This window comes from Mustela lutreola, chromosome 7 (assembly GCF_030435805.1).
Source record: "Mustela lutreola isolate mMusLut2 chromosome 7, mMusLut2.pri, whole genome shotgun sequence".
NCBI lineage: Eukaryota > Metazoa > Chordata > Mammalia > Carnivora > Mustelidae > Mustela > Mustela lutreola.
The window spans coordinates 113,242,353-113,261,058 of NC_081296.1; the positions used below are offsets into that span (position 1 = coordinate 113,242,353).

Below are 18,706 nucleotides of genomic sequence, written 5' to 3' on the forward strand. Positions count from 1 at the left end.
TGGAAATTCAGCCTCAACACAGTCCCTCAAACAGTAATTCTCAAATTCTGGTGTGCCTAGGATTCAATGGGGCATACTTAATAAAGCAGATTCCTCAGTCCCTCCCTAAGAGACTGTGGGGTGAGCCTAGGAATTCGTATTCTAAAAAAGCTTCTGATATATTTAAATCGTCCAACAACACTTTGAGGAACACTGTTGAGAAAAACCAAACAGTTCCACTGAGCATCTCATCCTTTCTCTCTACCAATTGACCCAAATCTCCACAAGGAGAGAGAAAATTCCTGGATCAATACCTCTCTGGGCAGAAGAGGACTACTGCCTCAGGCCTAGGTCATTTCAAACCCAAAGGATCATTACAGAAATAGTGTTGACTCAGAAAGCTCTGAGCAATCACAGATAAAGACCATGGTCAGCTATAACCTTGAGACGAAGTAACCAGACCCAGTGGTGTGCTTGTCTCCATTTCAGACCCCAGTTTGAGTGTTTGTCTTAAAGCCACCTTTTTCTCTGACTTTAACCTCTGCTCTCTGTCAGGCTGCTATCTTTTCTTTGCCTGCTAGTATAATTTTTATCCATATTTGGAACTTGTACTTTAGGCTTTCTGAAGTTTTTATAAATTCCTGGCCCTAGCCAAAGTGGTGCCTAATTCTATCTAGATAACCAACTTGCTTGTCTACAATCCCTGTCCACCTTACTACAGGCCTTATTTAACCTCCACAGGTACCATATTTGACCCTCATTCCAGCTCCAGTCTCAGCCACCCAAACATCATGGTCATCTAAACATACTGATGACCGTTAGATCCGCAGTGGCTTGGCCCTGGAGATACACTGGGTACAGAGGCCAGACTGTGAGAGAGTTATTTCAGTGCCATCATCACACAAATGGATGGTTTTCTAACAGCAGACACAAAAAATGGGTTCAATCACTCATGAAATAGAACTAAGCTTGGGGTTACTTTTTTCCCATTGTGTTTTTTTTTTTTTTCATCTACTTCTAATCATTATGGTGACTAAAAACTGTGAGGTGTTGGGAATCAAGTCACCCCAACCACCCATCTAATGCCTCCATACGTCCTGTGAAGTCAGTCTGCAGAATCTACCTCAAATCCATCCATTCCTCTCCATGTGCATGGCTACCACCCTGTCCTGGTCACCATTATCCCATGCTTCCTCAGCAGTCCTCCTGCTTCCACACTCATCTTCCTCCCACCCCGTCCCTCAATGGCAGACAATGTGACCATTAAAAAAGGGAGAGAAGGTCATGTTACTTCCTAGTTTAAAACTCTTGGTATCTTCTTGCAATGGTTAGTATAAAGGCCAAACTCTGCACCCTGGGCTGGGTAGGAAAGGACATTGCCACCCTTCCAATCCCATTTCTTGCCACTGGCACCTTTGCCTACCACATACCAGCTGTGCAGACCCCCCGACCCCAGCTTCTAGAATGACCCAGGACTTTCCTTCTTCTGGCCTTTCTATTTTCTATAGTTTGGAATTTTCTTTATCTCTTGCCACAGTTGGTCACAGAGTTTCCCCCTCCTCTGACCTTCCTACTTAAGTATGACTACCACCATGTACTCTCTCACTCTCTCACACATCATTCTATGAATTTCCTTTTTAATGGAAACCTCCACATCTCCACCAATGCAAACCCCATGAGGGGTGGATTCATGTCTGCCTTGGCCACCATTATACTGATAACATCAGGAATGTAGTATAACTTATTGGTTGAATCAAAAGAAGGATGAATGAATTGGTAAGGTCTTGCATTTGCAAGGCTGGCATAACATTAGATAAAATTTATTTCATTCTGTATTAGAGTGTTTTGTGGGATTGCAAAGATAGAATCCAGAAGTACAGAGACTAATATCTGTGAGTATCCCACCCAGACTTTAGTGGAAGGTGAGGTTAGCATTTAAATGGGATGGAGAATCCTCTGGAGTTAGTCTTGGCTCTGAGAATGAGAAGTATGTGAATTATATCCTCCAAGCTGCATGATTACATCAGCAAGAAAGGATGATTTATGTGAGGGGTAAAGGGGCTAGATCGTGAATCAAGATCACCACCTATTAGGGTCATTATTTCTTAGAGGCACTGTAATATTTGCCATCTGTGAATTCTATCTCTATAGGCAAGTTCAAGGTTAACTTGAATCCATCTTAGGAGCTTGTCTATGCCTTCTGTGCCCAGGCAAAATTTATTAAGGAGCTGTGGTTTACCATGTCCCAAAAAATTACTGAAATACTAGAGGTATAATAACTATTTCAGATCAATACACACCCCCTGTTGAAATATCAAGAACATTTGTCCCTAGAAATAATAAGCTCTAGGGCCACCAAGATTTGGAGCAGTTTCTATCCAAGTCTGAGAAGAAAATTTCCCCAGTTTTAAAGCCACCATTTTAAAAACATAGATCAATATGCAGTCTGGGACAATGCTAACCTTGCGACTACTTCAGATGGAAAAGCCAATGAGGTGAGCTGCTTACCAGCAGCCTTATTTGGGATGTCTCACAAAAGCAGTTTAATTGGTTTGAATAGTCTAAGATGGAAAGCTCAACGTCTCCCTCTAAGTAGTACATTGCATATGTCCTCACAGAAGCCAAGCTTTATCTAGCAGTTACTCGTCCATCTCACTGAAAGCTGGTTTAGGGGCAACAGCTACAATGGCTTAGGGGCAATCAGCCTAAGTCCTCAGGCTGATTCTGAAATCTACACTGTAAAAGAAAGAGACTTTCCAAGAATCTTTACAGCCTGATTTATGAATTCCATCTCATGAAAGCAAAAAAACATGGGACTAGAAGTTGATGACTTGTTTTTCAAATTACATGAAAAGTAAATGGGTCACACTTATTTTGGTTCCTTTGAATATTTTAGGGCAGAAGCAATATTTGGCATAATGATGAGAAGCAATAATAAACTTCATAAATGTTAGGTCTATTTAGAAGACCTCCATCTGGTAGCCTTCCAGTAAATCACACCCCCACAGGGGAGACCAGCTTCTCCATGCCACAAGGGGCTGAGTCCTGCAAGCTCAGGCCACTGCAGCTGGTGTCCACAAACTGAAGGTACAGGGGTCTGCCTCCCAGGGCACAGGAAGGGACAGAAACAGCTGAGCGCCCCCTTGGTCTCTGTAGTTAAAAAACAGCATATGCCTTGGGCATGCTCACCAAGGTGGTTTTTTACTACAGATCTGGGCGGCTCAGCTCATCTGCTTACCCTTCACCATGCTTATTGAAAGCACAGGTTGCTTTCAATGCATTCGGATTCCGCAGTCCTGGTGCAGGAGCAGAGTAAGACCTCCATTTTTTTCATCAGTACTCCAGGAGGTTCTGAGGAAGCTGGTGCTTGGGCAATACTTTGGGTAATGGTGGCTTGAACCAACATTTCTCAAACTGGTGTCACTGGATGTGTTCTTGGGGGTGTCGCAAAGAGAATTTTCACATTTTGTATTTTTATTTTAATAATTTTTCATGTTTTAAGAACATTTTGGGGGATCCTGGGTGGTTCAGTTAGTTAAGCACCTGCCTGCAGCTCAGGTCATGATTCTGGGGTTTTGGAATAGAGCCCTGCCTGGGGCTCCTTGCTCAATGGGGTGTCTGCTTCTCCTTCTCCTTCTGCCAAACCCCTGACCCTGCCTGCATTCTCTTTCTCAAATAAATAAAATCTTAAAAAAAAAAAAAGAAAAAGTTCTGGGTCATTTGGATGATAATTTTATAACCAAACACTGCCATCAGACTTCCTCTAAGTGTTTATATTCATGTTGTACTTTTACAACATGAAATAGTGAGTTTTATTTAGATCCAGACCTGATTTGAATGTTCAAGCCCAAGTGAAGCCCAAATGATATCCTGTCATTAGCTCAGGAAGGACACAGAGGAAGGAAAGGAGAGGATTCTGACAAATAACATCAATGAATTGCATGTGGAGGGTCTACAGGATGTCTGAACAACAGTGGGGAAATGGGCTTGAAGCTCAGGAGAATTCTCCAGAGCCAGAGATCTGGGATGTGCTACCCATAAGGCAGTGGCTGAAAACCCATGTGGGTGACAGTAAAGAAATGAGGGACAAAGAAAAACAGGGACAGAAATCAGAGGCAAGACAGAGGAACTGGAAGGAAGGTAGCAAAGAGATGGGAAAAGAGGTCAGAGAGTAAGGGGTGGAGGAAGAAGGGGAGACACCAGAGTGATAAGAGAGGAAAGAGTTCTAAGAAGGAGAGAACAGTGTTCATGTGAGTGGGTACTGTTCTTGATTTTTACTGTCACGGGAAGCAAGTGAGAAAGCAGTCTGTCCAATGTGATATCACTTGTGCAGTCACAACTTGTATATGCTTGAATACTTACAGAAAATTTCTGAAAGGTACCAGAACAACAAAACCTGTGCGTATCTCCAAGAATTAGATCAGGAGGGCGGAGCAGGGGAACTATAACTTTTATTTGGAACGATTTTGTTCCACTTATATTTATTACTATGAATATATACTACTTTCTCACTAACATTTTAAGGACTGGCCAGCACTATGATCTTAAATTAGCAGAGAGGATAAGAAAGATGAACTCAAAAGAGGCCATTTTGGGGGCAAGAAGGGGTCACTGGTGACCTTTATCAGGATGGTTACAGGTAGAAATGTGAAAGCTGGCTGCCCTGGTCTAAACACTGCTTCTCAGGCTTTGACAGATAGAGGAATCACTTTGGGATCTTGTAAAAATGCAGACTCTGATTCCATAGGTCTAAGATGGAGTGAAGTTTCTTTCTTTCTTCTTCTTCTTCTTCTTTTTTTTTTTTTTTTTAAAGATTTTTTTAGGGGCACCTGGGTGGCTCAGTGGGTTGGGCCGCTGCCTTCGGCTCGGGTCATGATCTCAGGGTCCTGGGATCGAGTCCCGCATCGGGCTCTCTGCTCGGCAGGGAGCCTGCTTCCCCCTCTCTCTCTGCCTGCCTCTCCATCTACTTGTGATTTCTCTCTGTCAAATAAATAATAAAAAAAAAAATCTAAAAAAAAAAAAAAAAAGATTTTTTTATTATTTATTTACTTGACAGACAGAGGTCACAAGTAGGCAGAGAGAGAGGGGGGTGGGGAAGAGAAACAGGTTCCCCGCTGAGCAGAGAGCCCAGGACCCTGGGATCATGACCTGAGCTGAAGGCAGAGGCTTTAACCCACTGAGCCACCCAGGCGTCCCATGGAGTGAGGTTTCTAACAGATTCCCACATATGATTCAGGGGGATGGTCCAAGCACTGTACATTTGAGTTGCCATGTAAAGAAATCAGAATGTTGGGAGTGGATGAAGAGTATGAAGAGACCACTATTTCCCAAAAAGTGCTCCCTGGAGGAGGAACCCCGAGGAACATGCCAATAAGAAAAATTCTGTAGTTAAACAGGTTTGGTGAATCCCAATCCTGATGAGTCACACTGGGTATCAGTGTTTTCTTGAGAATCTCCTGCTTGGCTTCTCACTCAGATGTCCCTGACAGTCAGGGCTAACCTTGCAGCAGTGAGAACTTCCCTAGGCTCTCAAAGGCCTTCTTGGAAGGTGTGGGGGAGCAGAATGACAGGGGAGCTAGAGCTCAGGAACGCACAGAGGAGGGAAGCTGGAACATGACAAACTGTCTTTTGTCTCTGTGCAACAGCACCAGAGGCCTTTGAGAGGCGCAAAAGATCCAAAAATAGACTTTATGAAGCCATGGGCACCAGGATACCCTGGCACTCCTTGGCAGTCCATATTACAATGCCATCAGATATTTGCCAGACCTTATTCTAAACATTTCTGGACCTTTCTGCCACTTAGCTCAGCATCAGCCCCACAGCTCCAAAGCCATGGGCTTCGGTGAGCAAGAGCAGGCAACCATAGGGGCTGACCTGACTTCACTGTTGGCGGAGTCCTGCTAGACCTGAGCACAGTCCTATGGTCCACAGACAGTGACTAAGAACTGCCTAGGGGAGGCTGGGCAGCACTGATCCTCTCACCTGCTGAGATGGAGAAGGTGAGAACAGGAGGAACCTCAGAGCTCAAATAACATGCTGGCAGCACTGAGTCATCCTCCCAAGACCTCTGGTGCTTGGCTGCCCCAGAACAGCCTTTTAGACTTTACAGAGAATGCGGCTGAGCAGTCGTTCTGGCAGGAGACTGGAATTCAAAGAACCCCTCAGTGCAGAGAGCAGAGGTTATTCACGTTGGCATGCCTGACTTGTTTAAAAAGACTGCCACTCTCTCCTCTCTCATGTCTAAACTTGGCAGCAGAGGGTCCAAGCCATATGGGACAACTTGCACAGAGATGAGAATGGCACCAGAATTGGCCAGAAAAGATGCTTGAAGCCTTTGCGTTCACAGCTGTGGTTTTCCTCCGCCTTAACCCTTCATCAGACATCGGGTCACTCTGTCAGTCCCAGCTGTCGCACTGGTCTCTCAGATTTATTAGAGAGAGAAACGGGCCTGCACAATTTTCTCATTAGCCTTCTGATGTATTTGCTTCTGAGAATAAACATATTTGAATAGCACGGCACACATGGTGTCTCTTTCAGAGACATTATTTGGAGGATAAAATGGAAACACAGGTCCGTTTAAGTAGAGTGATATGAACCTGTACTCCGCAAAACACAAGCTCCACTGCTTCAGGATGAAAGTGATGGAAGATTGCTCATGCTTACGCCATTTCCCAGGGCTCCCTGCAACTTGCAGGGTCCTTCCCCATCACAGTCAGAGTGGAAGCAAAAGAATCCAAAACTGGTTTTGATCTTCACCTAACGAACATGCATTCCCACTGTTAAGTCTGTCATCAAATATCCTCACTACTGCATGCACTAAAGATACTTCAAACTCTCAGGGAAGAGTTATTTGGGAAATCAAAGGCCAATTCTATGGGACCCTACATGATGCCATGTGTCTAAGCCTCCAAGCAACCACATAGCAAGTGTTATCTCTTTATCACATCCCTCTCAATTCCCCTGTTCCAATGTGCTGAAGAATTTAGAAGCCGCTTCTAATCTACAAAGGGAAAGATTTGCACTCTGTATTTATATGAAACACTTTAATTGCTACCAGCATCACTGAAGTTATTAGCATATACACAGGAAGGAGGGTATACCCTTGAAATCATTTATCCCCCAAAGGCAAAATACTTTGAAAGAAGCAGAAAGCAGAGGAGATAGGCAGGAGGGGACTTTGAATAAAGCTGTGATTTGGGGGTTGGTTTTAAAGTTCTACCTGGGTGTTCTCCACCCAGGAGCTGGAGAGATGTTCCCTCCTTCACACAATGTAGCCCACATGCTAGACTGCACAGGACCTAATTTATTCACTCACTCTTCGCTTCCTTTCCTGAATTCTGTAAAACAGTTGCAGTCAGGTGGGGTAGATTTGGAAAGAAGAATGTTACACATTCTTCACATACAATGTCTGAAAGATAAAATAACACCTTCCATTTCTCCTGCATTTGAAGACTTCAAGACTTCTTGCAGGAAAAGTAGAATGGCCAAATTAAAATCATTCTTCAGTTATAAGTGACTTTAAAAATTAACTTAGGCCTTGCTGAAGAAGAAAAAAATTCTGGAATTAACTTTGGTCCCTGTCTTTCCTGACTAGCCAGGACACACACACACAAATCTGGACCTTATCAAGGTCCAAATCCCTTGTTCCTTGTATAAGAGAAAGGAAGGTGCTGAGATCCAGGTGGCCCAGGTATAAACCAGTTTGGCCAGTGAAATGGAGGTGCTCACTACAGTGGGTTCCAGGGCCTACAGGGCTGGAGCCACTCCCCATCACAGAGGGGTAGGAGGATAGAAATGAGCAACCATCCCTTCCCAGGTGAGGAAATCCAACTAGGGATGAAAGACAGGAGGCATTCACTTCATCCAGGAGATCTCGGCATAGAGACATAAGCGCTCATGACTGGGGATGCAAGGATTCAGCCAGCCCAGCGGGGCTGCTTGCAGCACGAGGCTCTGATACCCAAGTCCCAACTGTGACTCTGACTCTCCCCATTATCTCCTTCCCATCCTCTCCTGGTTGCTCTCTGGTCAGCTATTGGACCAGCCAGGACAGGGCCGTAGGGCTTGGCCTGAATCCCCACTCTGCGGATGTCAGAGCACCCAGGGTACGAACAGCTAGCAACCAAGTTGCTGTAGTGAGAAGAGCTGTCACTTTACCTTGTTGCTTACTGAGGAAGAGCAGAGGGGCGTCGACGCCAGGACCTCGCAGCTCAGGGCTCCCCGCAGCCACCGGGCTTGGGCTGGGACAAACGGCTTCCTCAGGTTTCCCCTGGGCGGTGGGCTCCTCCGGTGGCGCCGGGGCTCCGTCCTCAGAGGGCAGATCGGGGCTGGCATGGGGGGCGGCCGCAGGGAACTTAAGGAAGGGGCCCGGGTCGGCCAGGCCCCGGCGGCTGGCTGCGCCCTCCTCGGCGTGGGCGCCCGGCTCCTCCCTGATGGCGTCCAAGGCGCCTGGCTTCATGGGGGGCGAGTCCTGCTCCCGCTTAGGGCTCTCCTCTGAGGCAGAGGACGCGTCGCATGACTCGATGATGAGCTCGCTGTCCAGCTCAGCCTCGCGTTCCTCCCTCAGGATGCTGTACTGGATGGACGGCGAGGCCGGCGATGGTGGCGGGCCGCCCACGTGGCCAAAGGTCACGTAGCCGGAAGGCAGCGCGTCCTCGGCGGCCAGCGGGTCCTCGGACACAAGCTCGATCTCAGAGTCCCCTGACTCCGCGCTGCTGGCCTCATGGTCCAGAGGGCTGGGAATGGTTGGCAGCCCGGACCTGGCTTTGGCCTCAGGCCTGTTGGTCCCCTGGCCTACAGGCCGTGGGCTCTCCGCTGTTTCATAGGATAACCCCTTTGCTTCTTTAATGGCAGTGATCAGCTCATCCTCGGAGATGCTGCATTTCCCCTGGGATTCTGCAGCAGATGGTTCTGTCGTCCCACAAAGCGAGAAAGAGCCAGAGAGGCACACACACAGACAGACAGATGGACACAGACAGAAGAAATAAAACAAAATTCCATTAGGGGAGATGTTTTCTTGTTGCTTGAGAAACACGTATCTCATTAGGACAGAAATAGTCTGTTTCCAGGGCTCTGCTGAAAAGGCAGGCCACCTGAAGGAAAAGGCTAATTACTGTTATGGCCCAATTAATCAGAGTTTTACGTACCTATCTATCTTCATCTAGCTACTTTAAAAAAAGGACAAAGCAATTTCTTAGCAACAGTCCCTCAGTTGGTTTTTCTAATTCAATATGGTGAAGATTCTAGAAGTCATGGTTTTAATTTCTGATTCATTCTCTCTGGGAAGTTTTCCAGGTTCACAGATTTCATCAGGTAATGGGATGTACCAAACTGCCTATTTTGGCCCACCAATATCAACAAATCTGAAAAGACACCCATTACTCCTTATTCATTGTTTTCTTTTCATGTTTCCCCTTTCAGTAAGACAAAGAAAGCTTAGTCTGGATCCTTATATGCAATTTGACTTCTGAGCTTTACATTTCCTGTAAGAACCAATACCTTTACTTTTTGGGGGCGGGGGGAGTATAACAAAGTAGAGCAATATAAGAGAAAATTTTTGCCAGTTCTACTGAGCAGGCTATGAAGATGACCATAAGGCCCAATGCCCCGGGCTTCTAATGACAGAGCCCATGGAGCCCATGATCATTCATTTTCCTCTCTTCCCCTCCTCTTGAAAAGAACAAAACCCAAGAGTCACCCGCAGTCCCCTGGGTGAATGCCTGCCTTCTGCCTGATGTTTATCCAGATGGCCAGAAAACTTCACCAGCAATCTTGCTGATATTTCTTTCCCTTGGATGAGACTATCTGGGATTACCATGAGAACTGTTTTGGGGAGCTTGGTTTTTCCCTTGTCACACAGCAGGGTCTTATTTCAGAATATCCCAGACAGTGGTCTCTGGCCCTTTTATAAGCAAGAAATATTCATCATTTCTCCAAAGCTTTGAGGTCACATATTTGGGGGTTGAGGAGAGCAGACTATGGCTAGGTAATCTGTTGCTTTAGGATTGTGGGGAAATCCTCATGGACAAACCATTTCAGATTTGTCTAATTCTTTATAAAGCAGAGTTGATTTTATCCTTTATCCATACAGCATTCATTCATCTTATTAGAGAACCTACTATGTGTTAGACTCTCCTGTAGGCATTTGGGACGTATTAGTGAATGAAATAGGTAACAAAATCTCTGCTTATATTCTAGTGGAAGGAGAATACAATACATAATTATATATAGTAAATGACTAAAGTATATAGTAGGTAAGATATTAAGTGCTGTGAAAAAATTAGAGCAGGGTGAAAGGATCAGGAGGGCTGGGAGAAGGTAGGGATTTAACTACAATTTTATTTTTTTTTTTTAATATTTTATTTATTTATTTATTTGACAGAGAGAGAGCACAAGTAGAGGGGAGCAGTCGACAGAGGAAGAGGGAGAAGCAGGGAGAAGACAGAGGAAGAGGGAGAAGCTAGGAACCTGAGCAAGAAGGACACAGGCCTTGATCCCAGGACTCTGGGATCCAGACCCAAACAGAAGACAGATGCTTAACCAACTGAGCCACACAGGCACCCGTGAATCTGCAATTTTAAATACGGTAGCCAAGACAGACCTCACTGAGAAGGTAATCTACATTCAACACTTGAGGAGTCAAGAGCGTGACTCATGACAATAAGCAGAGGAAGAAGCATGCCAAACAGCGGGAACCCATAGTAGAAAGGCCTGAAGGTAGGAGCGGCGATGATTTCTAGGTATCACAGATGCCCAAAGGGTCTCACCAAGTCCTGCTTGTACAACATTCCTAGGAGACCAGGAAGTTGCGGGCAGGGGCTGGGGCTCAGAGGCCTACAAGCAGCCCTGCAAGGCAGCCTGCCCTGTGAGCAAGCTGGCCTAGAGCTCAGTGGACCAGGAGACTGGCTAGTGTCCACTCGTTCTACAACCAGGAGCCCTGAGAGGCTTTATATTTGTTTATGTGAAGATATGATTAACATCTGTCTCTTCAGCCTTCCCCACTTTCTCTGACTCCAGACCAAAGCCCCAGGAGGGCAAAGGGCAGCCATTTTTTATGACCATGAACATCTTTTTGTTCATGGTCATATCTCCAGCACCTAGTGTAGGGTCTGGCTAATGTGAGGACTAGCTCAAATCTTCAAAACAGTGGTTCTTACTCATGTGTATGACTCAAAATTCTCCTCAGAAATTTTGCCTTAGTTGAAGTAAGTCTGAAGGGGCCTAGCCATCTCAATTTTGTAACTCCAAGGGTAGTTCTTCTTCTTCTTCTTCTTTTTTTAAAAAATTTATTTGAGAGAGAGAAAGATTGAGTACAAGCAGGGAGAACAAAAGGCAGAGGGAGAGGGGAGAAGCAGGCTCTCCATGGAGCAGGGAGCTAGTCAAGAGGCTCAATTCCAGGACCCTGAGATCATGACCTGAACCAAAGGCAGATGCTTAACCCACTGATCCACCCAGGTGCCTCTCCAAGGGAAATTCTAATAGTCACCTCTAGTTAGGGTTGGCAGACTTGACAAATAAAAACAGAGGACATCCAGTTACATTTAAATCTCTGCTAAACTCTTTATTTTTTTAAGTGTATGTCCCATGAACTATTAGTATTTTATTAGCAACCCTACCTCCAGTTGAAAGCCACTGAGGTAGAGCACTCAGAAAAGCTCAGGGATCCTGCTTCATTTACTCAAGACTAATGATAGTATAAGACAGCTGTTGGATATGGGACAGAAGGGCCTGATGTATTTCATCTTGGGCAGGTGAAGGTACTACCCTGAAGAGAATCCAACCTTATTATGAGTTAAAAGTTTCTCAGTAGAAATTAATAGATATTTATTTGCCCTTTGTTCTTCATGGGAACCAAAAGTTCAACCAAGTGCTAAGAGGAATCAGGGGAAAAAATGAGAATAAAATAGAAGTTTTTGTACACTCAGTATTAAAATTCATGGGCCTCTGGTTAAGATATTGGTTATTATGTGTCACAACTGATACAGCAAAGCTAGCAACAGTCAGCAAAAATACAAGAACAGATTATAAAAACTGAGGTTAGAACTGCGCTGCCTGGGGAGATGTGTTTGCTGCTGCTGCTAATAATTATGATGATAGAATTTAGAATGATAAAAAGCAAGGGGAACATGGGTCAGGTTGCCAAGTCGCAGATGCCATCATCCAGCTGTAAATGATGCTGACATTCGGGTCTAGCCTTTGCTCTGGGCTCATTCTTCACTCAACATACAGAGGAATCATTTGAAAACATACATCCGATCCTGCCACTCTTCTCTTCCTCCTCCCCATTCAGGCCGTATTCACCTTGCAGCTGCTCCTTAAACACAGGAGACAGTCCCTGGCTCGGGGCCTCTGCACTGGCTGTCCCCTCAGCCTGGGCCCTCTTCCTCAGGTATCTACATGGCTTTCTGCTTTCCCCTTTCCCCAGTTCAGGTCTCTGTTCAGAGCCCTCAGCAGGGAGAAAACTTTCCTCACAACCACCCTCATCACTCTTTTACACTGCATGTCGCTTTATTTGTCTTCATTACCATTATAAATATCTGATATATATTTATTTATTTGTGTGTAAGCCCTCCCAATAAGAATGCGGACAGAAATCTTGTTAGGTTTCAGCACTGCATCCCCAGTGGTGATGGGACAATGCTTGGCATGGATAAAATGGCCAACACATACTTGTTAAGTGAAGGGATGAATGAATGAAGGAAGGAATGTCAATTCCCAGAGTAAACCCTCCAATGGTTTCCTGTTGCGTATGGTACAAAATCCTAACTCTCCGTCCTAGCATATGAATCCCTGAAAGATCTGGGTCCTGCCCACCTCTGCAACTCTGTTCTATGTCATACTTATCCTTCACTCTTATAAAAATTAATAAAGGGAAACTTCATTAATGTAGAGCTGGGAAGCTAGAAGGGGCTACTATACCACTCAAAGGCAATTACAGACCTGTCAATTATAGACCTCAACAGAAGAATCTTCAACAGGAAGGGATGATCGCTTACATGCCCCAACCAAAAAAAAGAGGTACATGAACCTTCTAGGAGAAGCTGATTATCTCTGCAACTCAGTCAAGAAGGAACCATCATTGAACCTGAACTCTTGCTTTTCTCCAATGGACTCTCATTCAAAACAACCACTCCCAATTTCATCTGTCTTATCAATAAAACAGTGTTCCTCTCCTCTGTTGGACTTGCCTATGGTTTTACCATAGATAGCATGTCCTGAATTGTAATGATCTGCTATTCCTGAATAAACCAATGTTTGCTGGCAAAAATAACTATTTTTAAAGTCAACATTTCTTTATAGCATCTTTCAATTCCTAAATAACACAGACTTGGGGCCTGTGTGCTTGCTTTCCTCTGTACCTGGAGTCTCCTTTTTACCTCTTCTTTTGAACTGTGGGCTCCTTCTCCTCATTCAGATCTCAGATCACATGTCACGTCCTCGGAGAGGCCATCCTTGACCCCTTCACACCCAACATTCTATCATTCTTTATAGGAGTCAGACTGTGAAATTTCAGAGACTATGAAACTGATTTACTTCTTACTGCTTATTTCTTACTAAGGGGAGATGGAGTGGTTTAATAATTACCTCTCAATTACTGTCCTTTCTGAGGCTAACACCTCAAAGAACATCCATGACCGCCATAATGTAGTGCTAGGCATTGTGTCAGAAACAATATGGTGCCAGTGGGTCAATGGTCTGGCATGTGTCAGGACACTGAGCACATTTTCTTAAAGTGCTTCACTTGTATTTCAGGACTGATTTGGGCTGAGAAGAAACTTTCAATATGTAAGCTGTAAGAATTTTTGCCTCTGAACCTCAGAGTATATTATTTAACATGATGAAAATAGTTCAGCACTTTGGAGAAAATTACAAAATGGAATAATTTATTGGAATTGAAGGAAATACTTTAGATTCTTTGTTTAAGCTTCAGGGTCTGTGGCTAAAATTGTTATAAATGAGAACTTCTTCTGATTCATAATTCACATAATTAGAATTACTAGAATTAGATAGATAATTAGAATTATTATTATTATTATCAGAGTGTCACATGGCCAGAGTGCCAGGGGATCACAAGATGGGGAGGGAGCTGGGTAACCTCTTAGGATAGAAAGAACAAGGAGAAAGGCCTTAGTGACGAGGTAATTTCTCCTAACTTTCCTGTTAATTATATTCTTATATGTTGTCATTTGACTCAGGTATTATGATGTGAAGCATGTGTGCAGAGAGGAGCTGAACATGAGAGAGAACTATGTACTGGATCTGGGGACTTTTTCTTTCTTGAACAAACTTTGCTTAGAATGTTTATTTGGAGCAACTGCAGAAAAAAGCCATTGCCCTAATCCAATGCTGTCAAGTGTACAACCCAAGGTCATAAAACCCCAAGATCATGTCAGCCAGATCTGTCTTTGTCTTATCTTGAAGCTGCTCCAAAACCTCAATGGGCTATGGCTACTGAGAAAAAAAAAAAAGGAAATTTCTTAATAATCCCTAAACTCTGAATCACAGCAAGTCTTTTTCATCAGGTCTGCAAACTTAATGTTTACATGAGGCATGTGCCATGTAAACGGACCTGTATGTGCTAGGACATTTTCCCTCTTCCTGAAGTTTTTCTAAAACAACCACCAGACAACCCCATAGCTTGAGAAAACACAGCTGATAATAGAGCTTACCTCTTCAGAGTATCGGTATCTTTATATCATTGAATAACAGAACGGTTTTATGGTGTATTATCACAAAGACCATAAGGAGGCTTCAGGACTCAGATATGTTGCTACTTTATGTCATAATCTGAGATAAGTCACATGTAATCCATTTGGGGCCTCAGTTTCCTTATTTGTTGTCACTACTGACAACATTGCTTGTTGTCACTACTGACAACAATTTACATTGCATGGAAATTCATTGTGGACTCATCCCTCCATCTCTTGAACCTCCTTGGACTGGAAGGCCCTCCTGCCCCTCCTCTTCACCTGTATATTTCCTCCTGCTTTATTCACCTGGGAGCTGCTGGACTCCCAATGCTCCTCAGCACTCTATGTTTCCCTTTCTCAGAATACAAATCACACTGGGGTATGATGGTCATCTGTTCCATTGGAAGGCAGAAACTGTTTTTGTTTGTTCGTTTTTTCAGTCCTGGCCTCACCAGTACCTAGGAGAGTGTCTGACCAAAAGAATGTATGTAGAACATGTTTGTTGAGAGAATGAATGAATTTGAAGAGCAGGGTCATGGTACAGTGGATCTTTAAGACCCTTGGAGCTTTTATAGTTGAATGAGTCTGAGGTCAGGCTGGGGAAAAGGGGATTGATGCTAAAATCTTTAGGGAAACAAGACTGGAGGCACTTCCTCTAAGTCGTCTCTGACACCTGGACCTACTGCATTATGAGGATTTAGAGCCCTCACTCCTAATAGGCTTTGGCTCTGTTTTAAGACTTCAGTAAAAGCTCTTGCACCTGACTACTGAAAATTATTTTTTGTAAATCAGAAAGGTTTGCAAATCACTTTTGAGTAGGGTAAGAATGCCAGCCACTAGAGGCAGGGGAAGATCCAAGGACCTCTCATCCTCTCCATTCTGACACCTCGTGAACACTGAAAGGCTTCCTTTTTACCACCACGGATGGGGTGGTACAGGGTGGGCTGGGGACACTCCTGCTACCACTCTGGCCCATGACCTGGCTACAGGAGACCCCTTTAAGTTTGAGAGGATATAAATGAGTATGGTTTAACACCCTGCCTTGGGTCACAGTAGGACAATTTTCAAGTTGACAAAGATCAGAGCTTAGTGAATTCTGAAATTTTCTATTCTAATCAAATAAATCCTCTAAGTTAAAAAAAATAAAACTATATGGAGAACTTAAAGTTAAAAGACAAAAATGACCCCGCTGAGGTTGAAGGAAAAGTATTCTTTTTTTTTGGTTTCCTCTCACTGCCCATGTCCACCTAAAGTCCCTGAAGTGTACTCCTACCCCCATTCACTGTACAAACTTGGAGCTGGGACAAGGAATGTGCCATACCCTGTCCCTGGTGACCCAGCTAGTCTGGGGAGGACAGGCATGGTGCTCTCTCTGTGATGCCTCCGGGGTCCCGGAAATCCAGTGGGAAGCTAACTAGAAGCAGAGTAGCACCTGCCTCTCTGCTCTGAATGATGGAGCCCCATGAGGCTTTTCCTGTTCCAGTGTGTCATCCTTATCTCTCCCCTCAAATGAAGAAAGAAACACTTTATGAGACAAATCTGATAGGACTTCCAGCGAAATCCCAGTTCTCAACCTTTGTACCATGGGCACAGGACTGAAAAAAAAAGTATGTTAATTCAATCCAGTTAAACTGAGCCTTAAAGGGACCCTATAGTAAAATATTTTGAATACAGATTCACATTCCTTTAATATTCATATCTCCATATCCTGCATTTTCCCAAGGCTGGGAACACTAGTTCCCTTACCTGTCCCGGAAGATGGGGGCGTGACGGATCCCGGGCTGTCATCTTCAGGCTCTGAGACGGTGACTGTGGGGACTGTGTCAGGACTTGGTTTCAGACAGACATCTTGCTTCTCAGGGGTCTTCTCTTGGGCCGCAGTTTCAACAGAAGGCTCGATTTCAGTCAGTGTGATTTTGACAGGGGCAGTGATCAGAGGAGCACTGTGCTGTTCTTCAGAGAGATCATCTATATATGGTGCAAATGTTGACTCTTCAAATAAATGGTCCTTGAGAATTTTTCCCTCCACAGGAACTGGTTTCTCAGGTTCATGGGCCTCTTCAGATTTTGTTGAGATACCAAAGTCCTTATTCTTAAAGTCCGAGCCTTTCTCTTCCAACGTGGGATGACATTGCTCCCGATGTTTCACCTCCTCTGGCCTGGTTATGTCAATGTATTTATAGGCTTCTGCTTTCATCTGGTCCAGGGGGTCTGCTAAGATCTTGTTCACTTCGGTGCACTCTGCAGGAGTCATCTCAATTCCAGAATCAGAACTAAATAAGCCACGAGGCTCTGTCCCAGGCACGTCTGGTAAGGAGGGCTGGGGGGTACTCAACTCCTCAGGGCTCTCAGAAGTGTTGACTTGGTCATTTTCCTTCTGAAGAATTCCTGTGAAATATGTAGAATCCTCCTGAGGTGGGTAACAGATGTTGGAAATCAGAGATGTGTAACACGATCCTTCCCCATCTTTTGATGCTGCTGAAAAGGTGTGCTCCATGGCACTGGAGACGTCTGACGCACCTAGGAATCAAGACAGCAGCAGACAGTGAGTGGGCGTCTGTCTTCGGTTCGCTCGCCTGTCTAACCACCCCTTCCCCCCACCCCACCCCGCGTCCTGTGGAGACATTGTGTCCTTCCCCCTGAAGCCCTTGGAGTTCCCTTGGCACACACTCAAGTTCATTTTCCTTGTCTCTCTCCCAGCCCATGGAACTGGTGTTTTCCTGGGGGCAGAGCACACAGGTCCACATGAGCTGCCACACCCAGAATAGTTGGGGACATGTCTCAGCGGAGGGGAAAGCTGATGTTTCAAAATCTAGTATCTCAGTATACAGTGACATGGTCCTTCTTGGTATTACTCAGTAGAAGCCTTCTTTGTATCTCAAGTATTAATGACTCTTTAAATATAGCTGGAAATGTAGGCTAATTCAGGTTTGTAGATGCAACAATTGGATGGCTGAGTAGGGAGAGGGGTTCGTCTTGGAGACTCAGAGAGCAGGGAAAGGCCTCAAGAGACCCTCTGGCCTGGCCCTTTCAGTCAGGGATACCTGGTTCACCCAGACAGGTGCTGTCTCTTCTCTTTTTAAAGGTTCTCAGAAAAAGGGACTCCTAGTTTTCCCATGGCCTCATCCCAAAGTAGTATCACCTTAATAAGCACTTCCTTATTTCTTCAGTTTTCTCCTCATTTTGTTTCCCTCCTCATTCACCCACCTACTACCCATTTTCTACCATCCAGTAATATCCAAAATGACCCACTGGGAATTTCTTGTTCCACTGGTAGTGCTAAGGGCAAAACAAGTTTCTGAAGTTTGAGTCTATGCAATGTTTTCACCTGGCCTTTATTCTACTCATAAAACAGCCAAAAAATTCACTAATAACAAGCAGAAGAGGGAAACCCTCTATAATTTTTTTTTAAAGATTTTATTTATTTATGAGAGAGAGCGAGAGCGAGCACAGGCAGACAGAGTGGAAGGCAGAGTCAGAGGGAGAAGCAGGCTCCCCGCGGAGCAAGGAGCCCGATGTGGGACTCGATCCCAGGACGCTGGGATCATGACCTGAGCCGAAGGCAGCTGCTTAACCAACTGAGCCACCCAGGTGTCCCTATAATTTTTTTTTAATAAAATGCTGCCAAAGAAGAAGAAATCTAACTTTTATTGAGGCCTAATCTTGTGTTAAGCAATGGAATTTTACCTAATTCTCACAACTCTTTTATAAAGTAAACCCCGCACTCTCAAAACATTGCACACACACACAAACACACACAAAGCCCTTAGGACACACGCAAAGAATATTCCAAGGCATCAATCCAGAAATGTAAAAAAAGTAGTAGCAGTAATATAATAATATTAATAGCTAATATCGGCATGTTTGCCATGCGTTAGAGACCATTCCAAGCTTTTAATTAATATTTATCCATTTTATCATCAAAGCAATCTGAGAAGATGGGTATTATTATTAGCCACATTTTACAGACAAGGAAATCCCAGCCAGGATTCAAACCCAAGAAGTCTCAAAGTCAGGAAACATTCTCTAACACCCTC

The 18,706-nt window shown here is 44.5% G+C and overlaps 1 protein-coding gene across 1 annotated transcript in view; it reads right to left on the bottom strand.

The window, feature by feature from the left end:
* Positions 1–18,706, bottom strand: part of RTN1 (reticulon 1) — a 220,270-nt gene that overhangs the window by 80,736 nt on the left and 120,828 nt on the right. The window contains exons 2-3 of the mRNA XM_059182232.1: positions 16,416–17,189; positions 8,137–8,889 (exon numbers count right to left, since the gene is read on the bottom strand). Of these exons, the coding sequence (XP_059038215.1) occupies positions 8,137–8,889; positions 16,416–17,189 (1,527 nt within the window). The remainder of the gene's footprint in view (positions 1–8,136; positions 8,890–16,415; positions 17,190–18,706) is intronic.